The 27,334-nt window shown below is 37.9% G+C and overlaps 1 protein-coding gene across 2 annotated transcripts in view; it reads left to right on the plus strand.

Moving 5' to 3' along the window:
* The window catches only part of ARIH1 (ariadne RBR E3 ubiquitin protein ligase 1), a 127,455-nt gene that overhangs the window by 12,677 nt on the left and 87,444 nt on the right, over positions 1-27,334 (plus strand). Inside the window, exon 2 of one of the 2 annotated variants that reach the window (XM_034994895.1) lies at positions 16,494-16,561. The exons of the other annotated variant lie outside the window; for it this stretch is intronic. Within the exon in view, the coding sequence (XP_034850786.1) occupies positions 16,494-16,561 (68 nt within the window). The remainder of the gene's footprint in view (positions 1-16,493; positions 16,562-27,334) is intronic. 2 annotated transcript variants of the gene reach the window in all.

Here is a 27,334-nt window from a genome sequence, read left to right on the forward strand (position 1 = left end):
GACAGAGTCTGCTTGGGATTCTCTCTCCCTTCCTCTGCCCCTCCCACTCGTGCTTTCTCTCTAAAATTTAAAAAAGAAAAATTTTTTAAAAGAAACAACACATCCGGGGCGCCTGAGTGGCTCAGTTGGTTAAGTGACTGCCTTCGGCTCAGGTCATGATCCTGGAGTCCTGGGATCAAGTCCCGCATCGGGCTCCCTGCTCGGCAGGGAGCCTGCTTCTCCCTCACCCTCCCCCCTCTCATGTGCTCTCTGTCTGTCTCATTCTCTCTGTCTCAAATAAATAAATAAAATCTTAAAAAAAAAAAAACCACACATCCAAGAGACTGCAGAAGCAGATAGGAGAATCCAGCTATTTTCTATTTAGCCAGGTATTAAAGAGACTTTGAAACGTGAAATAGTGCACTCTTCTCACCGTCTTTTTTGTGTTAGAACATATAATTTATTTTCATTGAAGTGTTTTTTGTATTAATCTATAATGGGATCTTTTACTGTTATCTTAATGAGTTAATATTTTAAAAATTCTGTTTTAGTAGCTAACATGATAAATATTGATAGTTATAACTCACATAAACAAAGCTCTTTGGTGTCTTAATTTTTAAGGTGAAAAGGGAGTTCTGAGATCAAACAGGTTGAGAATTGCTGCTCTGATACTCTGAAATATTTCTGAATCATTAAGAAAATGTCATGTAGGCTTGCAAACAGGAGATAGGACTAACCACACTATTTGAATTTAGTATAAATTAGCAATAGTTTATAAATTATAAATTATTACTGATTAATCAGAAACTTTTTTGTTTATAAGTTATGTTAGATGCTCTGCGGGGTATTAACAGAAATATTAGCCTCTGTTCTTATATAAAATCTAGGAAATGTGAATCATAAGATATGAATAGTAGGGGAAAGATGTTGGAAATGGGATGGGAGGCTTAATTTTTTCGAGGAGGAGCTAGTAGAGAATACCACTCAACATATTCCATTTGTTAATTTGTCTATATTTTCATTTCTTACATTAGAATGAAAGCTGTGTGAGAGCAGGACTTTTGTTTTATTCATTGCTGCAGTCCCAGTGCCCAGAATAGTACCTGGCACATACTGGGTACTTAGTAACTATTTCTTATGTACTTTTATTTCAGTTCCATTTTTGAAGAATATTTTGCTATGTATATAATTTTAGGTTGTAGTTATTTTCTTTCAGTACCTTAAAGATTCTGCTGTTGTCTGACTTCTGTTGTTTGTGGTGGGAGGAAGCTTAATGAAGTCTTTACTCTGGGTGTTTGTGAGATTTTTTACTTTGTGTCTGGTGGTTTTCTTTGTGTTTATCTCTCTTTGGGTTTTCAGATCCTTTTGAATCTGGGGGTGATGTCTTTTTATCAGTTTTGGAAATTCTCAGCTCTGCCTTCATCCCCTTTCCTTCTGAGGCTCCAGCTACCCATGTACTAGAGCTTTTTGTTAGTGCCAAATGTGTTCAGTGCTCTTTTGTATATCTTACTTCTCTTTTTTCTGCTTCAGATCGGATGATTTCTATTGATTTATCTTCTGGGTCTCTAACTCTGTCTTTTCCTTTGATCTGCTATCTAATTAGTTCTTAATTTCCAATATTGTATTTTTTATTTATTTTTAAGATTTTATTTATTTGACAGAGACACAGCGAGAGAAGGAACACAGGCAGAGGGAGTGGGAGAGGGAGAAGCAGGCCTCCTGCTGAGCAGGGAGCCCGTGTCGGGCTCGATTCCCAGGACCCTGGTATCATGACCTGAGCTGGAGGGAGACGCTTAAAGACTGAGCCACCCAGGCGCCCCCCAATATTGTATTTTTTAATTCTAGAGTTTCCATTTGATTCTTTTTTGTAGGTGCTGATTTTCTGGTGACTTCTTTTTCATCTGTTTTCTCCAGCATAATAATCATTTATTCTTAAAAGGTTTGTCACCTAATTCCATTAACTGTTAGTCTCTTCATATATTTTTTCCCCTCCCAGTTTTCAGTCATGTATGTGTTCCTGTCATTGACATACTTTTGGTTGCATGCCGTATATTGGGTATAAAGTATTTTAGAGATTCTGAATGACGATAGATTTCTCCAGAGAGGATTTTCATTCTTCCTTCTGTGTGGTTAGTGAGTGAATGATGATCTTAATCCAGCCAGGCCGAGTTCTAGCCCTGTTTAGTTTCAGCCTCTGATCTGCCTCTGGCCCCTTAGAATCTTCAACTAGGAACTTGCTTTATTCTCAGCAGTCCCTTGGCTAGGGATCTCAGACTTTAATCATTGACTCCAAGACGGCTGGAAGCACCACTCTGATTTCATAGACTTTACCTTTAGATTTTTAGTCTTGGCCCTATTTTTAGTCCAGGGATTCAGAAGATGTCCTGAGGGAAAGACCAACCATTCCTCCATTTCTTGAGACACCCCTCAAGTCTCAGTGTTAGTTTCCCTTTTGGGCTGTATTAAGTTCCCACAAACTTAGTGACTTAAAACACTAGTTCATTATTTAACAGTTCCGAAAGTCAGAAATCCGAAGTGAATCTCACTGGGCTGTCTTACCCACTTTTCCACTTCTGGAGGCTACCTGCATTCCTTAGCTTGTGGCCCCTTAAGCCAGGAGCATAGCATCTTTAAATCTCTCTCTGATTCTTTTACTTTTGTCCCCTTCTTCCACTTTAAAAAAATCTCACATGCGCTTCTTTCACTTTGTTTTTTTTACTTTATTTTAAAATTTTTATTTATTTTTAAGTAAGCTCCACTCCCAGCATGGGGCTTGAACTCATGACTCTGAGATCAAGAGTCTATGCTCTACCAACTGAGCTAATCAGGTGCCCTGTACTTCTTTCACTTTGAATGTGACTCTTTGATTATACTGGGTTGACCTGGATAACCTAGGATAATCTCTTTAAGGTCAGCAGATTACCGATTTTAGTTCCCATCTGCAACATTAATTTCCTCTCACCATGTAATTTAACATTCATAGGTTGCAGGTAATAGGATGTGAACATCTTAGGGAGAACCACTATTCTGCTTGCTTCCAGAATTTATAAGTGCTCCCAGGTAAAAGCTCTCTACTGCCTTCAGACAAATAATATCTGGACATTATCTGGCTTTTCCAGTTCTGGATGGGAATGCTGGTTTACCTCTTAGCTGTTCTATCCTACCTGGAAAGGGAACAATAAATATTTAAAAACTCAATGAATAGGGGCACCTGGGTGGCTCAGTAGTTAAGCACCTGCCTTCGACTCAGGTCATGGTCCTGGGGTCCTGGGATGGAGCCCCACATTGGGCTCCCTGCTTAGCGGGAAGCCTGCTTCTCCCTCTCCCACTCCCCCTGCCCCTGCTTGTGTTCCCTCTCTCTCTGTCAAGTAAATAAATAAAATCCTAAAAAAAATAAAAACTCAGTGAATATATTTTTAGTCTATGAGATTTGTCTTGAGGATTTTTGAAGCCTGCATTCCAAGGGAGCAAGCAACTACTTTGTGGACTGTAGAATGCACTTTTGAACTTGGATTCCAGCCAGAAAGTATGACATTTTTAATTTTTTAGTTAATTATTTAGTTAATTAGTTAGTTAATATATATAATATATATATTAAAATATATATATATTAGCTTCCTATCTTGAAAGCATATATATATATACACACACACACACACACACACACACACACATTTTTTTTTCCCCAGAAAATATGACATTTTAAATATTGGAGTAAGGAATCTGAGATGTGGGAAATAACAGTATGGAGGGGAAAAAGATCTGACTCACTAATTTTTATGTAAGGGGAGACTCACATAGACAAAAGTGGTAATAGCTGATATTTGTGGAATGTGTTAGGTGTTTTCACATGTATTAATTTGTTATAAATCCCAGGGAAATATCATTATTTCCATTATACAGATGAGTAATTTGAAGTTAGAGAAGCTGAGAAATGGATTTCTCTGTCAGAGACTGGTAGAGGTCCTTGAAACTGGGTCTTCTTGACTTTTAAGCTCTTTCTTTCTTTTTTTTTAATTTTTTTTAAAGATTTTACTCATTTGAGAGAGAGAGAGTGCAAGCGAGCACAATTGGGAAGGGCAGAGGGAGAGGAGAGAATCCCAGACAGACTGTGCTGAGCACAGAGCCCAGTCAGTACAGGGCCAACGTGGGGCTCTGAGATCATGACCTGAGTGGAAACCAAGAGTTGGTTGCTCCACGGACTGCACCAATCAGGTGTCCCGCCTTTTAAGCTCTTTCTGCTATACTGAACTTTCCAGATTTTAGTTGGACTATTTGAACCAAATTCTTGTACTGTTTTCTTTGTATTTGTGTAGAGAAACTTTACAATACTAAAATGATTTTTCATTGTAGCTCGTTGACTAGCTAGTTGACTATTGCTACATAACAAATTACCCCAATGCTTAGTGGCTTAAAACAAGAAACATTTATTATCTCAGTTTTGAGTGGCTTAGCTGGGTGGTTGTGGCTCAGGGTCTCTAAGGAGGTTGTGATTATCTTGTCAGCTGAGGCTGCATGCTTGGTTTGTGCTCGAAGTGCTTTCAAGAGGCTCACTCACTGGCTTTTGGTAACATGGGCCTCTCCATAGGGCTATTTTAGTGTCCTCCCTCTTCCAGAACAAGTAATCAAAGGAAGCAAGACAGATGCTGTAATGTCTTCTATGACCTAGCCTTTGAACCTACTGTGGGAGGGGTCTAAACAAATACCGGGAGGGAAGAATCATTTGTGGCATCTAGGAGGCTAGTTACTACAGATAGCATGTGGAAAGGAAGGGTAAAATATAGGGATATGCCTATAAGACTAGATTTTAGTTCTGGGATTATGAGATTTATTTTTTGTTTTTAAAGATTTTATTTATTAATTTGACAGAGAGAGACATAGCGAGAGAGGGAACACAAGCAGGGGGAGTGGGAGAGGGAGAAGCAGGCTCCCCTTGGAGCAGGAAGCCTGATGCGGGGCTTGATCCCAGGACTCTGGGATCATGACCAGACCCAAAGGCAGACGCTTAACGACTGAGCCACTCAGGCGCCCCGGGTTATGAGATTTAAAAAAATTGATGCTACTTTTTTTTTTTGATGGCTACATTTAATAAGTAATAAAACGTGAACTTGAAAGCCCTCTAAACCTGGGTATAGAGCAGCCAGCCTCCTTTTGTGTAATACAGTAGATTTACCAAAATCAGTATCTAAAAACTTCTTCCATATGTGAGATAACAAGTATTTCTAAAATTTTAAGTATATAACAATCATTTTATCTATTTAATCACATTTTGTAAAACTGTTTTACCTTATAGTCTAGACTAGAGTCTAGTCCTCTTATCTACATTACTGTGTGACCTTAGACTAAATCAGGCTCTGGTCTGAATCTGCCCTTACAAAAGAAAAGTTTTGGATTTGATGATTTCTGAAGTTCTTATCCAGTTATGAAATTCAAGTACAAGTGGCAAAAGATAATTAGTGTGGATGCTTTCAAGATAGGAAGCTAAAAGACCAAACCTCCTTTCCATCTGCTCTAATGCCACGGTCTATCTTAAACTTGTTTCTATTAGATTTTACTATTCCTGAGACTACTATGCATCTCCCTGTCACCATGTTCTGCCAAATCAGTACTTAACTTTTACATCTATATGCCTCCCCTCAGTTCATATGCTTGGCACGTGTATAAAGATGAGCAGAGAATATTTCTTCCCAGGGCTCCTGATCCAGGAAGGGCAGACATTTAAATAAGTACTTGATTATAAAGGCAATAACTCAGGACCCTTCATGCTCACTTTTAACCATCTGTAGCCTGATCTCAATTATTTTCTGTTTCTGGTCTTGCCCTGGCCTGGTTTTCAAAGTTGTGGTTCTTAGTGTATTGCCATTCCCCAGAAATCCCACAACTTATCAGTTTGTGTTTTGAAGTATTATTTTTATACTGGTGAACCCTGTTGTGTTTCACTGTGTTGTGTGTTGACCCACCTTTGCTACTTGGTTAAGGAAAGCCCTGCCTTCCCAAGAGATTTATTGGTTTTTGGGAAAAAAGCAAATTAATTGACTTTTGTGTGGACAAGTAGAGTCTTGTTATAACTATTAGAGGTTATTAGAAAGCGTCTCTCATTGGTAAAATTAGAAAAATCCAAAGAACCTGAAAAGGATGATATTGATAGAAAGTGGGGCCTTGTGACAATATTATGGTCACCACAGATTTCTTAGAAAATGCTGCATGTTTCCTTTTTTTTTTTTACAGGGTGGTCATCCTTTTCAGTTTATGACAATGTAAAAAATGTTCATATTTGGCCTTAGTTTATAGTCTGAGACCAAAGTATACCAAATCTTTTTCATTTATGATAAGCAGTGGGGTGGAAATGGGATAGGAAATCATGCTTATGAGAAACCTTCTTAAGCTGAGGGATTGCAATGACTAGGTTACAAGAGGACACATATTACGGTGAAAGATTCCTCAGCATGATAGATCAGGCTTTTCCTAATTCGACCCTTGTGTGCTTTATCTGACATTTCTTCTTACTCATACTGGCATAGCAAAGTAATGTGAAGTTTTTCTTTTTGCCTTTGTAAGTCTACCTTTGCTTTTGATGCTTTCCCCTGATAAACTCTTTCATACTTTAAAACCCACCTTAAACATCATTTCTTCTTTGAATCCTTACCTGTGAGAGAGTCTCAAAATTTTGTACATACTTTTATTGTTTAAAAATCTATCTCTATTCTTTTTTTTTTTTAAAAGATTTTATTTATTTATTTGACAGAGAGAGACACAGCGAGAGAGGGAACACAAGCAGCAGGAGAGGGAGAAGCAGGCCCCCCGCGGAGCAGGGAGCCCGATGCGGGGCTCGATCCCAGGACCCTGAGATCATGACCTGAGCCGAAGGCAGATGCTTAACGACTGAGCCACCCAGGCGCCCCTCTTATCTCTATTCTTTATTCTTCCACAAAACAGATTCTGCAATCCTTGAGGGTAGGATCAGTGTATTAATTTTGCCATTCCCATTGACCAGCACAGTTCCAGGAACATAGCTGTTAAACAAACATTGATTGAATAGTCCAAATTAAATATGAATGAATTTTCTTTTCTTTTTTTTTTTTTTTAAAGATTTTATTTATTCATTTGACAGAGAGAGACACAGTGAGAGAGGGAACACAAGCAGGGGGAGTGGGAGAGGGAGAAGCAGGTTCCCCGCTGAGCAGGGAGCCCAATGCGGGGCTCGATCCCAGGACCCTGGGATCATGACCTGAGCCCTGCTTAACGACTGAGCCACCCAGGCGCCCCTAAATATGAATGAATTTTCTTATTGATTTTATTATTGATAAAAATTAGTCTTGATACTATTCATTTTTTTTTTTTTGTCAGTTGTTCACATTCCTACAGGCTTTACTGAATTAACTCTTCTCTCATTCTCTAATATGCTTTCCATTTTTTGTTCTTAACCGGTTATTTAAGAGAATGTTAGTCATCACAACTGTTCTCTGAAGTAGATGGTATTTTTACTATTTTATGGATAAGGAAATCGAGACTTTAGAGGAATTGAATAACTTGCCAAGGTTTTCATAGCTGGGGTTGGAACTCAGTATTTTATATGATTAAATATAAAACATGTGTAAATGTAAAACGTGAATGTTATTGTCTTGTGTGCTGGGTATTTTCTGTTTATCTCTCTAGATCCACTATACTTTTTTCCATCCAGCTCTATGCCCCAGGAGACTGACTTGTACAGACTGAGTCCAATGGGCTCTGACTTGTGACTTCATTGCTATGACCTGTGAATCCAAATAAGTAATAAACAAGAATGGAATAGAGTCAGAAGTCTACCACATGCCCCATTTAAACTTTACAACCTACGTATGTACCTCAAAATTTCAAGCCAGAGTTGCTGTTAACATTTACTTTTTGGAGTCCAGTGTAAGCATTTAAAAACATGAAGTTTTAACATTAAATAATTCCGCTGCTTGACCTACATTACAGAATGCATTTATACTATGCAAAATGTATTCATGATTTACATATGAAATTACAAACTGAGACCAGTGGTCTGCAAAGTCGAACAACATTCTCGTTGTGATAGAAGCACCAAGAGATTTTTGAAGAATAACATTGTGAAATTGTTACAGATGCACAAGATAACAAGTGCTTGATATGTTTAAAGGGAGAATGGCTGACTTGACTCATTTTGCTCAATAATAAGATAGTTCTTTTGTGAAGTTCTCAGAGGAGCTTATTACTGATACCATTTAAAATCATGTAAGGAAATGTCTACCTTTCAACCTCGAAGTGAAAACTTGAGTGGGCCTCAGATTGTTATTAATGTGGAAAGGAAAGTATGTATATAATTTTATTTACCAGTTTAACTGACTTTTTTTTTAAGTTTATTTATTTATTTTAGTAATCTCTACACCCAGTGTGGGGCTCAATCCCACAAGCCCGAGATCAAGAGTCGTATGCTCTTCCAACTGAGCTAACCAGGTGCCCCTTAACTGATTTTTTAAATGTAATAATTTCATTTCACTGGACCTAAGTGTTTTATCTATTTTTTGTTGTAATCATCTCAATGTATATTGCATTACTATAGTTAATAGCTGGGTCCTTGGAACATATGGCAGTATCTGAAGATTGATTTATAATGTTGCATTCCGCTCTACTATAAAGCCTAAAGGGTGAAAGTAGGACTTTAAAATTCACAAAGATTTTCTAGTCATCCTTAGGAATGAAAGCATAACAAATAAACAATAGCTAAAGAATTAAGGGGGTGCCTGGGTGGCTCAGTTGGTTAAGCATCCCAACTCTTGTTCTCAGCTCAGGTCTTGATCTCAGGGTCGTGAATTCAAGCCCTGCGTTGGGCTTCACGCGTGGAGCCTACTTAAAACAAACAAACAAAAGAATTAAGGATGGCAGTAAATTTACCTAATCTTTGTCTCTTACAGAGTCAACACTGTATTTGATTCACACGGAGTCAGATTAACAAGGATGAAAAGGGATCTTAAAGGTTGTTCTGGGGATGCCTGGGTGGCTCAGTTGGTTAATCGTCTGCCTTCTGCTCAGGTCATGATCCCAGCGTCCTGGGATCGAGTCCCACATCAGGCTCCTTGCTCAGCAGGGAGCCTGCTTCTCCCTCTCTCTCCCTCTGTTTGTGCTCTTTGTCAAATAAATAAAATCTTAAAAAAAAAAAAAAAGGTTGTTCTGACCAACCACTTACTAAGCACTAGCTCCCTGTTAAGTGGTCCCTCAGCCTATTCTTAGTGACTTAAACCCTCACAGCCACTTCTAGAAGTGAGTGCATTTCATATTTAAACAGCTGTGATTTCGATTTTCTCCATATGTTAATAGTCTCTCTGTAGCCTTTTTTTGCTTGAACCTACCTGGTTCTAACCCTTCCTCCTGATAGCTTTTCTTTCTTTTTTTTTAATATTTATTTATTTGACAGAGACAGCGAGAGAGGGAACACAAGCCGGGGGGTGGGAGAGGGAGAAGCAGGCTTCCCGCTGAGCAGGGAGCCTGATGATGCGGGGCTCAATCCCAGGACCCTGGGATCACAACCTGAGCCGAAGGCAGACACTTAACGACTGAGCCACCCAGGCGCCCTAGCTTTTCTATTATTTTAAAGATTTATTTGACATATCAGAGACTACCGATGCATTAAACTATATCCAGACTAACATTTTTTTGTGTGTAGACTCTGGTATAAAGCTTCTGCTTTACTTCTTATGGACTGTTGATTAGGAAGATTATTATGCACTGGTATTTTGGATTCAGAGTTGTGCATGTCTGCTCAAGAAAGTTACCTAAGGTGGAATGCTACAGCAGCACATGTACCCTGTTCAGTTAAATAAATGCCAGAGAAGGCAAAGTCAGCAGATCTGTTTATTCATGCCCTCATTGTACACACTGGAAGGTTTTGTAGTAGCAAGTGAATATACCTATTCATCCTAATGTTACCATATTATTAATCGTGTTCTATACATTTATTCTGACTCTGCTTTATAAAAATAAAGGCAGTTGCTAGATGGTGTTAACTAGTTAGCTCTGAATAAAATGTTTTCTACTCCCTTTTTAAAGCTTCTGGGTCAGTTTAAGTGAAGAATATCCTGAAATTGCAATGCAAACTTATCTTTATAATTATAATCAGCGTTTTCTTCATTCTGTGTTACCAACACAAAATACAGAAGTGAGTTGCAGGCTGAGTTCAATATGACTGAACTCTCCTCCATAACCTTTGATTTAAAAAAATTTTTTTAAACAACCTCAGTATCCTAAGACTGTTGATAAGACTTTCTTTAGGATTTAAAAAAATTATTGTTTGACTATGCGTGTATTTTCTTGGCTCAAAATTCAAAAAGTGCAAAAGATAAAGAATCTCCTACCTTAATATCTTCACCACCTGGTTTACGACCACAGAGGCAATCACTATTATTAATATCTTCATTCTTAATACTTTGCTCTTAAAAGTAGAACCTCCACCCTTCTAACTTGATTTTTATCCTCCTTTTGAGACCCTAAATATCATATAGGATTATTTTATGAATTTCTGAGGCTGATCGGTTTTTTTTTCTGTCTACAAAGTTGTTCTATTAATTTAGGAACAGAAAAGCAGTGTGTATTCTATGGCATCTGTTGTAATAATCACTTTGGAGTATTTAGATCTGCAAAAGCCTGTGAAAACTGAAACAGTGGTCAGGGTAAAAGCTCATCTCCTACCTGTCTTTTCCTGGTAGGAAAAAGAATAGGAGGATATGATGCTTTCTCCCTGAATATTCACTTTCTCCATCCCCAGCTATTGGAACAGGTCCACATTGTTTTATTTTTTTTGAAGGTATGTGTGTGTGCGCATGTGTGTGCTTGTGTGTTCTGTGTAGCTACCCAGCTAGCCAGGGCGTCTTGTGTTCCACTTCTTTGCATTCTAATTCAACTATACTTTTGAGGAAAATGTAATGTATAAAGATGAGTCACACATATAAAATGTTCGACTTCCTACATTGTAGAATATTTTTTATTCTAATTGTATAGTCATTTAGTGAATGAATCTAATCAGTTTTTATTAAAATGAAGTGTCAAAGATTAGACACCTTTTCCCCTAGCTCACTTGTTTGTGTGTCAAAGCTAGACAATTCCAGCATATACTAACAAATCTTTGAAGAGAGATTTAAAAAATAGTCTCTCTGGGTCTGACGGACTTCCTAGGGAGGCTTCCAGTGCTCTAGCTACCCCATGCTTCCTGATTGGAAGAGGGCTGTCTACAATTGTTTTAAGAAGGGATTAGTACAGGGGCGCCTGGGTGGCTCAGTTGGTTAAGTGTCGTACTCTTGATTTTGGCTCAGATCGTGATCTCAGGGTTGTGAGATGGAGCCCAGCCCTGAGCGTGTAGCCTGCTTAGGATTCTCTCTCTCCTTCTCCCTCTGCCCTTGCCCCCTAAGTCTCTTTAAAAAAAAAAAAAAAAAAAAAAAGATTAGCACTACCAGAACTACTCATTTCTATAGTGTGACATAAGCCATATAAATGAAATTGTTTTTCCAAATTACTATATTATGATAAAAGTTGAAGAACCACAGTTAGAGTTATGGTAAGGATATGCATGCAGCCATAAGCTAAGGAAGAAGTTCATCCAGTCTGGGAATGGACCTTCAGATTCTTGCTACTGTGCCTTTAAAGTCATTTGCTCAATTAAAATGCCTTCAGAACCCTAGGATATTTGGGAGTGGGGGCAGTTGTTTTTCTAAATTATGGGATTATAGTGGGTGGGAAGGAATGCTGGGTGCTGAGAACGGATTTTTCAGGAATCCCTAGGTGTTTCTTGACTGCTAAAGGCCTCACGTGTACTTTTTTTTTTTTTTTAAGATTTTATTTATTTGAGAGAGAGAGGGAGAACATAGAGGGAGAGTGAGTGGGAGAGGCAGACTGGGACTCAGTTCCAGGACCCTGGGATCATGACCTGAGCTGAAGGCAGGTGCTTAACCCCACTGAGCCACCCAGGTGCCCTAAAAAAATTTTTTTTGTTGTTAAGTTTATTTTAATTTCAGTATAGTTAACATACAGTGTTATGTTAGTTTTAGGTATACAATATAGTGATTCAACAATTCTATACAGTACTCATTGCTCATCATGATAAGTGTACTCTTTAATCCCCTTCACCTATTTTACCCAATCCTCCACCCACCTCCTTTCTGGAACCATCAGTTTGCTCTCTGTAGTTAAGAGTCTGGGTTTTTTTTTTTCTTTGCTTTTCCTTTTTTGTTTTGTTTCTTAAATTCTACACATGAGTGAAATCATATGGTATTTGTCTTTCTCTGACTGGCTATTTCACTTAGCATAATACACTTTAGCTCCATCCATGTTGCAAATGGCAAGATTTTGTTTCTTTTTTATGGCTGAATAATATTCCCGTGTGTGTGTGTGTGTATCACATCTTCTTTATCCTTTCACCTATCAGTGGACACTTGGGCTGTTTCCATAACTTGGCTATTGTAAATAATGCTGCAATAAACATAGGGGTGCATCTATCCCTTTGAATGAGTGTTTTTGTATTTTGGGCTATTTATCCAGTTGTGTGATTACTGGATCATAAGATAGTCCTATTTTTTTTTTTTTTTTAAGATTTTATTTATTTATTTGACAGGGACACAGTGAGAGAGGGAACACAAGCAGGGGGAGTGGGAGAGGGAGAAGCAGGCTTCCCACGGAGCAGGGAGCCCGATGCAGGGTTCGATCCCAGGACACTGGGATCATGACCTGAGCCGAAGGCAGATGCTTAACGACTGAGCCACCCAGGCGCCCCAAGATAGTTCTATTTTTAACTTTTTGAGGAAATTCCATACTGTTTTCCAGAGTAGCTGCACTAGTTTGCATTCCACCGATGGTGCCCTAGGGTTCCTATTTCTCCACATCCTCTCCAACATCTGTTGTTTCTTGTGTTTTTGATTTTAGCCATTCTGATAGGTGCAAGGTGATATCTCATTGTGTTTTGATTTGTATTTCCCTGATGATGAGTGATGTTGAGCATCCTTTTCATGTCTTTTGACCATCTGTATTTCTTCTTTGGAGAAATGTCTGTTCATGTCTTCTGCCCATTTTTAATTGGATTATTTAGTTTTTGCTTGTTGAGTTATATAAGTTTTTTATATATTTTGGATATTAATCCTTCATAGGATATGTCATTTGCTGATACCTTCTCCCATTCTGTAGTTTATCTTTTAGTTTTGTTGATTGTTTCCTTTGCTGTGCAGAAGCTTTCTGTTTTGATGTAGTCCTAATAGTTCAGTTTTACTTTTGTTTCTCTTGCCTTAGGAGACCTATCTAGAAAAAAGTCGCTACATGCAATGTCAGAAATTACTGCCTGTGTTTCTCTTCTAAGATTTTTATGGTTTCAGGTCTCACATTTAGGTCTTTAATCCATTTTAAATGTATCTTTGTTGTGTATGGTGTAAGCCAGTGGTCATTGTTTTGCATGTAGCCATCCAGTCTCCTAAACCCCATTTGTTGAAGAGGCTGTCTTTTTCTCATTGCATATTCTCTGAGGCTAATGAGATCTTAAACATAATACTTCACTTTAATTGGGGACATTAAATACGTTGAATACTTGATTTTTTACCAACTAATATTTCTTTAGCTGCTACGCTATGCTGGGGGAATATAAATACTGGACAACTCTTTAAAGAGGCATGTATAAATAAGTTATAATATAGTGATATGTGCAACATATCACTGACATATCTGACATACAGGGTCAGAGAAGGAATGTTTAATGCTGTTTTCTGGGAAGGACTGACAGTTCCTGGTGGAAATGGGTCTGAAGCTAGGTTTTGAAAAATGAATAATCATAGCTCATTGGGCAGGTGGGATAGGAGAAGGCATCCAGCCAGAGGAAGAGAGGAATAGAATGTACAAAGGCAGAAGCTGTTAATGGTCTGGTATGGGAAGTAGTGTGGTAGGGGCTGAGGCTAGACAGGCAGTTTATGAAAGGTTTTAACATAGTACTAAATGAGATGTATTTATCCCCTAGGACCTAGTGAAACAAATTAATGTGGAATTAGTGTTTAGAAAGACCACTTTGATGGCAGTATAGGGAATAAATGAAAATAGGATGAGATTAGGAAGCAAGGAAAGTAGCGAGAAGTCTATTACAATAATTTGAGCAAGAAATATTTGATGAGGTTAGTGAGGCTGGACTAGAGAGAAGGGAGAGGCATTCAAGCAATTAGGAGGTAGAATCGGTGAGAATTGGTGAATTTTATTAAGAGACAAAATAGCTGAATAGTTAAGTCTTTGGCATCATATATAGAACTAAATTCAGGTCCAGCTTTGCTTTTTATCAATTTTATGACTTTGTGTCAGTTATTTAATTCTCTTATTAATAAATTCTCTTTCCTCGTCTGTAAAATGAGTACTTGAAAAATAGTTTAGGGGTGCCTGGGTGGCTCAGTCGGTTAAGCAGCTGCCTTCGGCTCAGGTCATGATCCCGGGCTCCTGGGACCGAGCCCTGCATCGGGCTCCCTGCTCAGCAGAGAGCCTGCTTCTCCCTTTCCCTCTGCCTGCCGCTCTGCCTTCTTGTGCTATCTCTCTGTCAAATAAATAAATTAAAAAAAAAAAGAAAGAAAGAAAAATAGTTTAGTTGAAACTTTAAGAAGCCTTCATTTAATTGACTTCCAGATTAATTGTTCCTCTCCGTTCCCTCAGTAAAACAGATTTATTTGATGTCTATGGCAAGCCTTCAGCTTGTTGATCTTCCTAAATAAGCAAAAGTAAATAACAAAAGTAACCAGTCACAATAGGCCTCATACTTTGATTCTCCCCCTTTTTAAGATTTGATTTATTTAGAGAGAGTGCGTTTGTGCAAGCAGGGGGAAAGGCAGAGGGAGAGAGAGAAATCTCCAGCAGACTCTGCCCTAGTGCAGAGCTCAACATGGGGCTCAACTACACCACCCTGAGATCATGACCTGAGCTGAAATCAAGAGTTGGATGCTTAACTGACTGAGCCACCCAGGTGTCCCGATGTCACTTTTATGAAATGTCCCAAATAGGCAAATCCACAGAGACAAAAAGATGAGTGGCTGTCAGAGGCTGAGTGGGGAAAGGGAGAATGGAGAGTGGCTGCTAATGGGTATAAGGTTTCTTTTTGGGCTGATGAAATGTTCTAAAATTAATGGTTGACAGAACTGTTTGTCACAACTCTGAATATAATCAAAACTACTGAATTATATACTTTGAAAGTGAATTTTATGGTATGTGATTATATTTGAATAACAGTATCATAGAAAACACTAATATACATACCACATTCACATTTCTGCAGTTGTCCAATAGGTCATTTTATAGTTTTTCTTCTTCCAGTCTAGAATTCCATCCAGGATCATGCATTACATTTGATTATCATGTCTAATTACCTGCTCATGTTTTTGAGAGGTTACAGTAAGAAATGAATAAATGGTTAGATCCCTTGGAAGTGAAAGGGGAAATGTTTTTCCTCGGTCTTTCTTAACTGGAGAAAGAATCTACATTATCTTAGATGCATACAAAATAAAATGTTTGATTAAAATTTTGGATCTAAGCTTTAATGAAGCTCAAGCGAGCTAGCATTTTGAGATATTAAGGTGTGTTTTTAAAATAACTCAGGGGGCACCTGTGTGGCTCAGTCGTTGGGCGTCTGCCTTCAGCTCAGGTCATGATCCCAGAGTCCAGGGATCGAGTCCCATGTCGGGCTCCCTGCTCTGCGGGAGGCCTGCTTCTCCCTCTCCCCCTCCCCCTGCTTGTTTTTCCTCTCTTGCTGTGTCTCTCTCTGTCAAATAAATAAAATCTTTACAAAAAAAATAATCAGAAATTTCTTGAAGTGTGAATACTTGTTTGAATGGATTTGAAGTAACAGAAGGACTCTAAATAGATTTTAAAGATACTGTTGGTAATTTTGTATATGTTTTACATATATCTTGTATCTTGGTAATTGACCTAAATGACACTAATATATTTTTTTAAGCCCCTCTAAAGTTATCTAGATGTGGTGCTAGCAACCATTTTTACATAGAAAGACAGGGAAATGTAGAATGGTAAAATGCTGAAATACTACTTTTACTTTGTGATTCCAAGTATACTTGAATCACATAGACCCTGGTATTACAGAAGTTTTCTGCTTGTAATAATTGCCTTATTAATTTTGGCATAGAAAGTCTTTGGATGTGAAAAATAATTTTGTATTAAAAAGTAACTACCTCTGAAGAAATTGTGTGGCATGGTTACAGAAATGTCTGCTCTGTAACTGTTGATGGTATTAAAAATACTGATTATTTTGCCCATTGCGGTGGTACTATTTCTGCTTGAAAGAAGGGAATGATATGGAAATCAGAAATAGTTTATTTGGGTATGTGTATGGGAGGATTGTAGGCCTGAAGTTCAGGTATTTTGCTTAATAGAATATAGGTAGATATGTTCTCTTCTGGTTTCCCCCTTCCCTTTATATACCTTGATTTTAATTTTTATCAAGTCTGTCTATCTGGCCTTTGCCGCTGTGGCCCATTGATCTGTCCATCTGTCTGTTACAGTGCATATTGGGTACTTCCAGAAGTATGAATTCAGTGATGCAAAGGACAGGCGGGCTGCAGCAGCAAAGGTAGGACAGAATCATTCCAAAGACAAGTCATTAAAGGACCATTAAACACACATATGTGCAAGCACATTTTGGCAGCAAGTACCTCATTATTTAAGGGCATACTGTTTATCCTGTAAATCTTGATGACAAGCCTGTTCTAACATGACAAACTTGATATATCCACTTATAAAGGGCACAGTTTTATTAATTTTATTACTTAGGCAACAGAGTAAATTGGTGTTTGCCACTATCTTTTAAAAAAAATGCTGAATAATAGAAGAAATGGTTAAATGGAGGATATTAATGTTATTTGCTTGATTCATGGACCTGGTTGATTTTCAGAAACTATGATGACAGAGGACCCATTTGTAAAACTGTGGGAGAAAAAGGAGGAAGAAAGCTAGATTGATCTGGCCATGTGTGTATATTTTATTATGTCCGAATCTGGAATATTTTGATGGAAATAATCTAAATTTTGCAGGTTGTTTAACTTCTATGAGGAAGTTTAAGGATTTCTATTTAAATATTTGTACCATTTACTTAGATATTTATATCCATTTGCTTGCAAAATGATAGCAATTGCAATACCAATACCTGGCTTCTTTCCTTTTTTTAAATGCTGTGTTAGAATGAGAGAGCAACAGCATTTTTTATACTGAATTCTAAGACTAAATCAGAGGCAAGCTTTAAGAACTCAGGCAATATAATGCAAATGTTTGAAGAAAAAGAAATGGAAAGCTTACATATAAGGTAAAGTATGAGGTTGCTTATTTATATTATGCTAGTATTGGCTGACAAAGTGAGATTCTAGGGATAGCTGAATGATACAGATTATTTGCATCATTTTCTTTGTTGATGTGCTTCTAAAAGGAAGAGGCTATGTTTTTCTAAATAGGTTAATACAGTGCTTTTCAAGGCTTCCCAAATGAAAAGGCAGATACAGGTTTGTATTTGGCTTTCAGTGAAGATTGCTGGATTTTCAAAATGACTATAAAACCTAAGATCTCAAGTAGCCACTGCTTAAATTCTGGGCCAAAAGGCTGAGGGGTTAGTAGTTCATACTATAATAAACTGTATACTACATTGAGAAGAACTGGTCTGCAATCTCTTTGAAGTTTCATGGTATACCATAGAGGTTTTTTGAATCAATTGTGTTGAAACAAGGTATTTTGGTGTTTGACAGCCCTTTTTTGGGGGTCTTGGAAACCTTTTTGGTTAACTTTTTTACTTTCCTATTTTCATATTTAGCCCCTTCTTCCAAATGTATTTGAAGGATTTCATGGTCTAAATAGATTGTAAATCATTGTTTACCTTGTATTAAAATGCGTATTTGTCACAAGTCTATAATTTCTTTAAAATTGTCCAATCTAGATCAATATAAACAAACTAATTCTGAATTTTAGAGACCTAGGTTCCTTCTAATCCTGACTCTGCCACGATTGACATTTCAGAAATAACTTTTCAGTTTTTTTCCCTTTTAAAATGGATGTTGGTGGTACCTTTACAAAATTTGGTTGTCTTTTTGAAAGGGGATTCTTAGTAAGGGTGTGAAGATGGGAACTGTTAACTGGATCTATCATTGCTCAGATTTGATTTTTATTTATTTATTTTTTATAAAGATTTTATTCATTTATCTGACAGAGATACAGCGAGAGAGGGAACACAAGCAGGGGGAGTGGGAGAGGGAGAAGCAGGCTTCCCGCTGAGCCAGGAGCCTGATGCAGGGCTCCATCCCAGGACCCTGGGATCATGACCTGAGCCGAAGGCATATGCTTAACAACTGAGCCACCGAGGCACCCCTCAGATTTGATTTTTAAAAAAAATAGTGTTCTTATGTCAATGTCGGTCTACAATTGAAATATTTTAGAAGAAAAATAAGTGGGTTATATTGGTGCTCTTTCTCACTTCCTGCTCTGGTTCCACTTTATTCTGTAAGTTGCTATTTTTTTCCTTCAATATTACTGTGGGGTTAAAAATTGTTTGTACAGTATTTTCTGATATGAACATACCAGTTTGGCATTTTTTCCTCTCCCCTATTGTGTGTCTCCTTCCTATTGTTCCCTTCCTTTTCCTTTCTTGACCTAACCTAACCTTGGAAGTGGGCTTGCTGGACTTTGGTTATAGACATTTGTGGTTTTTATAAATTAAATAACACGGAATGTTTTCAAAGGTTACTGAGTTTATCTTTACACCAGTAGTGTGTGAACTGTCATTTTCTTTGCACCTTTGCTGACACTATTAAGAATCTTAAAATTTTCATTAGCCTGATAAAATATTGCTTGATTTAATTGAACATTTCTCTAAACTGTCTTTTCATATCCTTTGCACCTTTTCTTAATGAGTTCTTAATGTGATTGTTACTGTAGCTCTTTTCTCCAATTTGTTATTTGTTTTAAACATGTATGTGGTAACAAATGAAAAAGTTATTACCATCTCCAAATGATTACATTTATAACTTTTTTTTTACACTTATAACTTTAATATACCTCTTTTCCATCACCTTTTGACATTTTCCTCTTCCTTCTCTCACCTTTGATAACCCACTCTGTGCCACCTATATTTTTATGTTATCAAAGTCCTTTTGGTTTGTGATCATAGCCAAGTATTAATTTGCTCATAGCTTGATTTTTTTTTAAAGTGACACTATTGAACAATGTTTGCTTTTATGACAGTCCAAGTAGTATATTAGGATTATTACTTTTTTTTAAAAAACAGGCTTAATGCCAAATGCTCTGGACCTTCCTGAGAACAATGCTTCTGGTATCAAGGTCATTTGGATTGTATTTACACTCTCCTGGAACCCTCCATCCTGCTCTTCTAAATCAGGATGCCCTTCCTACTAAGCCTCTTATTGTCCTCTTGAAGTGGAGCCTCTGTTTCTTAGATCTGTGTCTTTTTCTTGATTTAATCTCATTTGGTGGGCTACATCCTTAATTTATATTTTTATAATTTAAATTAATTTTTAAAAAGTATATTAATTCATATACTTTTCTTATGCTATTTTTTGTTGTGGCTCTGATGGTGTCTTTAATTTGCCCTCAACTTTGGTTGCTGGATGGGCTAGCTGAGAAAGTCTAGATTGGAATGTTTATTAAAGATAACTGCCTTCTGCACTTACTGTTGCTAATAAATCCAGGACCAGTCTGGTTCTCGTTTCTTGATGACTTTTTTTTTTTTTAAGTTTCAGCCTTTTCTCTTTATCTCTTGGTTGTCTGAAGAGATGTGTTAAGTGTGAATCTTCTCATTGTGTTGGGCCTTGGTAGACACTTTCAACTGGAAGACTTGTGTCCTTCTAACGCTTTGGGAAATGAATTTATAATACTGCTTTTGTAATTTTCTTCTCTCTCCTCTGGAATTCCTGTTATGATTGTTAAAAACAATGGATAGTGGCTTAAATAAAAATGATGATAAAATTATATAAGAAAGATAGGAGGGAAGGTGAATGTTAAGAGTGCTGAATCTTCGGGGCACCTGGGTGGCTCAGTCGTTAAGCGTCTGCCTTCGGCTCAGGTCATGATCCCAGGGTCCTGGGATTGAGCCCTGCATCAGGCTCCCTACTCCGCGGGAAGCCTGCTTCTCCCTCTCCCACTCCCCCTGCTTGTGTTCCCTCTCTCGCTGTCTCTCTCTGTTGAATAAATAAATAAATAAATCTAAAAAAAAAAAAAAGAGTGCTGAATCTTCATCATTTGCAAGGATGGTAATAGATAATATCTAAAATAGAAACATAGTAACTATCTGAGCAGAAGCATATTATTTAGGATAAAAGTAGTAAATACCAGAAGAAACAGGGAAAAGAATTTAAAATGCTTGCCTCAGGATTGGAAATCATAGTGACTGAGATGTGGCAGAGAGGATTGTTAAACCTTGAGCTTATAATTAACTTCTAAAACTGTGCACATACACTAAATTAAAAAAATGTTTAAGCAGGGGCGCCTGGGTGGCTCAGTCAGTTAAGCGTCTACCTTCGGCTCAGGTCATGATCTTAGGGTCCTGGGATCGAGTCCCATGTCTGGCTTCCTGCTCAGTGGGGGGTCAGCTTATCCCTCCCCCTCGGACCCTCCCCTTGTTCATGCACACGTGTGCTCTCAAATAAATAAATAAAATCTTTAAAAAAAGGTTTAAATGTTTAAACAGTCATTTTTCATCAACCAGGGAAATTTTTCCTTAATTGATGTTCTCTAAGCTCTTTGACACAAAAATAAGGAACACTTCCTGAATTTGCATGTCATACTTGCACAGGTCCTGGATTGTTTCAGTTTTTGTATATGTGTTGCTGAAGTGAGCACTGCTATCTTCATTCTTTAAAATCCTCTCAGCAAATATATGTAGAAGTGTTCTCAGTCCAGGTATTCATTATAAACATCACGAAGGGAGGAAGGTTCCAGTTGTATATGCCATATGTTCCTTTTTCATGATTCTTAGTCATTGAGCCTGTGTATTTTGAGAATAATTGGCAGGAAAACGTATTGGAGACATACATTGCCTATTACAGCTAGGTTATAAAACTTTATTTAAATGATACAGCAGTATTTTTGTGTCTATTTCAAGATCATTTGGATTTATGACTACTTTTTGAGCTTGAAAGAAATTTACAGTGGCTTTTTTTTAATAGGGTCTTTTTGAGATAGATTAAAACTTCTATACTCCTTTAAATAAGCACTATGATTTTTAAAGAATCTCACTTATGTTTCTGTTTTACAAATTTTTGTGTACCATATACACATATATAGAGTGTAAGTAAGCAATAGTGAATTGCTAATCAGAATCCTACCACTTATCAATAGGTATTTTGATTTGCTGTGATGAGAAGGGAGGAAGTACTAGTTCAAATACTGTACTGCTAAAATTTGTTATTAAGAAGTAGTTGGGAATGTGTATGTATCTCTTTTTTTGAAGTGCTTCCAGAAGAAGAGAACTGTTACACAGCACTTAATATTCATTTCACTTTGCAGAACTAATTCAATTTGTATGCCATCTTTAGGTAGTTTGGAGATGGCTAGTGGTTGTGTTAAGTGAAGTGCAGTACCTTGAAGTCACTCACATGTTTTGGTTGTGTGTTTGTGGAACATTTTCAGTATGTGCCACAATAGCTATGTATAGAATGCTAATACTTCGGGCTTGACAATTGGAACCCAGAGGTGAGCTTATGAACAGATAACTAAGAAGATTCTTAAATAATTCTCTAACAGTTCTGAATTACTGCAAAAACAGTAAAGTAATATAAGTTGATCTATATAGAATCTTCGTTTATAGTTTAAATTAGCTCCGTTATACCAAAGTAATGTGGAATTGGTAGTTACCTGGTTTTTGGCCTTTCCTTTTGGTTCTTACGCTTTTATCTGTAAGATTATTTTTTTCCCCTTGATAGAGTATGCAGGACTTTTTCCCCCTTGGGAGACTGAGACCCAAGAAAATCTTGCTTTGAGTGGGGCCTCATGTAATGGTAAATGTTTAAAAGTAGGGTTATGTTTGTTGGAGGTGACATGGCTCTTGATCAAGTAGATGCTGAAGCATGCAGTGCTTTGTAAAGGTGTCAGTTTTTTTTCTGATGTAAAATAGAAGTTTTACCTATCCTTCGTATAAAAGTGTCCCTTTCATCACATGCCCGTTTGGTTTGCAGTTGAATTTTTACAGAATAAATCAAATGATTACACGCAGTAATAGTATCCTTTCTTCTTTTACCGAAACATTTTATTTATTTTATTAAATTCTGATTAAACTCTTGACATTCTTTTTTTTTTTTTTTAAGATTTTATTTATTTATTTGAGAGAGAGTGAGAGAGAGAAAGAGCACAAGAGGGAGGAGCGGGAGAGGGAGAAGCAGATTACCTGCCGAGCAGGGAGCCAGATGCGGGACTCGATCCCGGGACTCCAGGATCATGACCTGAGCCGAAGGCAGTCGCTTAACCAACTGAGCCACCCAGGCGCCCAAACTCTTGACATTCTTCTAGAGGTGAAATCTTGACTCTCTAAATTTGAGATGACATAGAAGGAAGTAATTGCCTTCATAAAATGCGTGTACAAGGGCAAGTGAAGAACAGCAAAGCCAAATTTGAGATGTTATTGATGGTAGTTCACTAAATGCATTCATTGACAAGTTTTGGTACATCAGGATTACATTTGTATTTCAGATGCATACCTCAGCACAATTTCAAGTTAAGTATCATGGATCTGCAGAATTATATTTGGTCAGAGCTTGTCAGTGTTAAATTTTCATTTTAATTAATCTCCAAGGGTAGTGAGTTAAACTGTGGAATTTTTGCTGAAGTAATCTTCCAAGAAGCATCTCCAGTGGGGAAGTCTCTTAACATCATTACTTTGAACATTTCCCCTGTCTCTTTTACCTTCCTTCTTGAAGGATAGCTTAGAAGTACATATTTGAAACTGGAAACTTTGAGGATTCGTGTTGTTTAGTTGTAAATTTGTTTTAAATGCATGTAACTTTTAAGCCATTTGGGAATTCTGTGATTATCTTCCTCAGTTCTCCAAAATTACCTTTCTGTGCTGTGTTGGGCTAGAAAGCCAAAAACTATTTCTTCTCTTTTCTGCCACTGCCACATCACACCCCCCCCTTTTTTTGTTGGGTTTTAAGGGTGTGAGATTTTTCTGCAGTAGCAGAAAGGTAGCACTGCATTATCCATTCTTCATCTTTATGCATTATCAAGAGGCATTTGTGGCAAAGGCAGCAGCTAGACTGTTTTGTTGTGTACATCATCCTGGGTATCTAGAGGCAGTTGTGGTAGTGGTAGTGATGACTTCCTGATTCCTGGATTTCTAATCCTTGGATCACAGTCATCTGTTATTCTTGAATTTAGTGGTTCTGTTGGTGGCTTAAGCAGGGAGAGCTCCTTGTGATTCAGTGTGTTACGTTCTGGTGTCATTCTTGTAGACATAGCCTTATAGCCCCACTCCTCCAGTCCTTCTACTAATTAAGCATGAACTTCTTTTATTAACTCCCCCTTTGCTAAAGATACTTAGTTTGGGTTTTTATACTCTTCACCAAACCCCGAATGATCAAAGTCAAGAGCATCTTTTGGTGACAAGTACTGTTCTTCCATTTTATATATGGTACTGTATGAACTTTGGATACATAAATAATTTATTGTATGTCATTGACTAAGCTTTAATTATATTGCAGTTTTTAGTAACTCTTAGTATAAAGCTCTCAACATACTTATATACCTTTTAAGAGAAGAAAAATTATACTTGGATTACACATGATAATTTCTTAAAGAAATCAAGTATTTAAATCTAAGGAGAATTTGGAAATGAAAACTTTTAGGGTTAGTGTAGCCATCTCTCAGAACTTGATGTAGCTTATATCAGTGCTTGTCAATTTCACTGTACATACACGTCACTTCAGGAACTTTTGAGAGTCTGGTTGAAATGATTCAGTAGATGTGGATTGGGACTTAGGATTTTGAATTTTTTTTTTAAGATTTATTTATTTGACAGAGAGAGAGAGAGAGAGCACAAGTAGGCAGAGAGGCAGGCAGGGGGAGAGGGAGAAGCAGGCTGTCTGCTGAGCAGGGAGCCCGACGCTGGGCTCCGTCCCAGGACCCCAGGATCATGACCTGAGCCGAAGGCAGCCACTTAACCAACTGAGCCACCCAGGCACCCCACGATTCTGAATTTCTAACAAACTCAGGTGATTGTGATTTTGTGAACTACAGTTTGAGAAGCAAGGCCTTGTACTGTTTATAGTTGATGGTTATAAAAGTAATACTCTAAATTTCTATTCATATTATGAAGTACAAAAAAAAACACATTTTTTCCCCCACCCCATTCCCAGACCAATCCCCAGGGATGGTAACTCCAGAGCATCTTCAATATACATCCTTCTAAACATTGTATTACATACTGAGTATATCATAGAACTTTACCAGGGGTGCCAGGGTGGCTCAGCCGGTTAAGCATCTGCCTTCTGCTCGGGTAATGATCTCAGGGTCCTGGGATCCGGTTCCCTGCTTAGTGGGGAGTCTGCTTCTCCCTCTCCCTCTGCTCCTCCCCTCCGCTCATGTTTCTCTCTCTCAAATAGATAAAATATATATATTTTTAAGATTTTACTTATTTGACAGAGAGAGATACAGCGAGAGAGGGAACACAAGCAGGGGGAGTAGGAGAGGGAGAAACAGGCTTCCTGCGGAGCAGGGAGCCCGATGTGGGGCTTGATCCGAGGACCCTGGGACCACGACCCGAGCAGAAGGCAGATGCCCAACAACTGAGCCACCCAGGCACCCCTCAAATAAATAAAATCTTAAAAAAAAAAAAAGAACTTAACTTTGTAACTAAAAAATGGAATATTGTACGTTGCTCAGTAACTTCCTTTTTTCACTCAGTGATGTCTTGTGGATATCCTTCCATGTCAGTGCATATACAGATTTTTTTTTTCCGTTTTTTTTTTATTGCATAATCTGAGTATGGATGTGGCATAATTTATAGACAGTCCCCCTTTGGAAAAATGCAGGTTATCTTTGCTTTATTGCTTTTCCAAATAGTGTGCATGTGAAATTTCTTATTCTTCCCCTTCTACACTTTATTTTTATTTTTGTTTTTTAAAAAGATTTTATTTATATATTTGACAGAGAGAGAATGAGCAGAAGCAGGGGGAGTGGCAGGGGGAGAGGGAGCCTGATGCGGGGCCTGATCCTGGGATCCTAACCTGAGCCGAAGGCAGATGCTTAACCGACTGAGCCACCCAGGTGCCCCCCTTCTACACTTAACATATTTCTGCAGAGTAGGTTTCTGGAAGTGGAATCTTTAGATCCTGTCTTAGGTCATGTGCATTTTTAATTTTGATCAGTTCTACCAAACTACTCTCAAAAGTTGCATTTCACTGACATGAAATATTTCCTTCGTCCCTGGATATTGTAAATTTTTAAGATCTTAGCCATCGTGGTAGATTAAAAACACTTGTTGTAATTAAGGAGATTGAATATTTTCTTGTTTTTCAGCCAGTTATATTCTTTTTTTTTTTTTAAAGATTTTATTTATTTATTTGACAGAGACACAGTGAGAGAGGGAACACAAGCAGGGGGAGAGGGAGAGAGAGGAGCAGGCTTCCCGCCGAGCAGGGAGCCCGATGTGGGGCTCGATCCTAGGACCCTGGGATCATGACCCGAGCCGAAGGCAGATGCTTAACGACTGAGCCACCCAGGCGCCCCTCAGCCAGTTATATTCTTAGACTTCATAAACCATCCATTTGTTTTGGGTTGTTTTTTATGGACTTGTATATTTGCTTATTTACTGTGTATTGTAGGTGTTGCAAATACTTCTTTCTATACAGAAGTTTTTATATTTTATGGCTTTGGGGTTTCTAATATTAAGGCATTACAAAGCAAGCGTCTGTAAAATTTGGATCATCAGCAGCTCTCAAGGAGCTTATCGATTAAACTAGATAGTAACATACTATAAAAACGAGGCCATTCTTTTTTTTTTAAGTTTTTATTTAAATTCCAGTATTAACATACAGTGTTATATTAGTTTCAGATGTACAGTATGATGATTCAATACTTCATACATCACCTGGTGCTCATCACAAGTGCACTCCTTAATCCCCATCACCTATGTCACCCATCTTCCCGCCCCCTCCCCACTGATAACCATCAGTTCTCTATAGTTTAGAGTCTGTTTCTTGGTTTGCCTTTCTCCCTTTTTATTCCTTTTGCTCATTTATTTTGTTTCTTAAATTCCACATACGAGTGAAGTTATACAGTATTTGTCTTTCTCTGACTGACTTATTTTGCTTAGCATAGTACTCTCTAGGTTCATTCATGTCAATGCAAATGGCAAGATTTCATTCTTTTTTTATGAGCCCATTTTTGTGTAGAAAAATTGTCAAACTGAGTGTTGAGGTGGAATGTATTGCAGATCAAATTCTGAGATAAATGAAAAGCTGGGCTCTAGGCCTTTCTGTGTATGTTAATTGGGTTAAAAAGTGTTTTTTTGCTGTTTCATCTTAGACTACTGTTATATATTATAAAACCCATTCATTTAATATTGAGCTTTCTCCTAAAATAAGGTTGTATATTGAGATCTTTCAAAAAATAGTTGCCTCCCGGGCGCCTGGGTGGCTCAGTTGGTTAAGCGACTGCCTTCGGCTCAGGTCATGATCCTGGAGTCCCAGGATCGAGTCCCACATCGGGCTCCCTGCTCGGCGGGGAGCCTGCTTCTCCCTCTGACCCTCCCCCCTCTCCTGCTCTCTCTCTCTCATTCTCTCTCTCTCAAATAAATAAATAAAATCTTTAAAAAAAAAAAATAGTTACCTCCCCACAATACTAATAATAGCAATGCCATTCAGTAACTTGGCTAATTCTACCAGGAGATTCTGTCACACTCTTATTTATTTATTTATTTATTTATTTATTTATTTATTTATTTATTTATGTCACACTCTTTTAAATGTGGGCATCTGTATACATGTATACACCTAGAATTGTAGTCTTCACCTTGGCTATGTAATGGAATTGCCAGGGAGCTTCAAAAATTTGGTAATGCCAAGGCTCTTCCCTCACCCTCCTCTTCTGATGTATCTGGTGTGGGGGGTGGCCTGCACATTGGGCTTTTAAAAGTTCCTCATATGATTCTAATGTGCTACCAAAGTTGAGAACCACTTGATCAAAGGATGGAGGATGATAGGGCATTGATACTAAGGCCTCAGCTGGAGAGTTGGCATATTCACACCCACTTTTTATTATTTTTTACTTTATTTTTTAAAAAAGATTTTATTTGTTTGAGAGAGAGAGAGAGAGAGACAGCGAGAGAGGGAACACAAGCAGGGGGAGTGGGAGAGGG

This window comes from Mirounga leonina, unplaced genomic scaffold, assembly GCF_011800145.1.
Source record: "Mirounga leonina isolate KUSES-001 unplaced genomic scaffold, KU_Mleo_1.0 Mir_91, whole genome shotgun sequence".
Lineage (NCBI taxonomy): Eukaryota > Metazoa > Chordata > Mammalia > Carnivora > Phocidae > Mirounga > Mirounga leonina.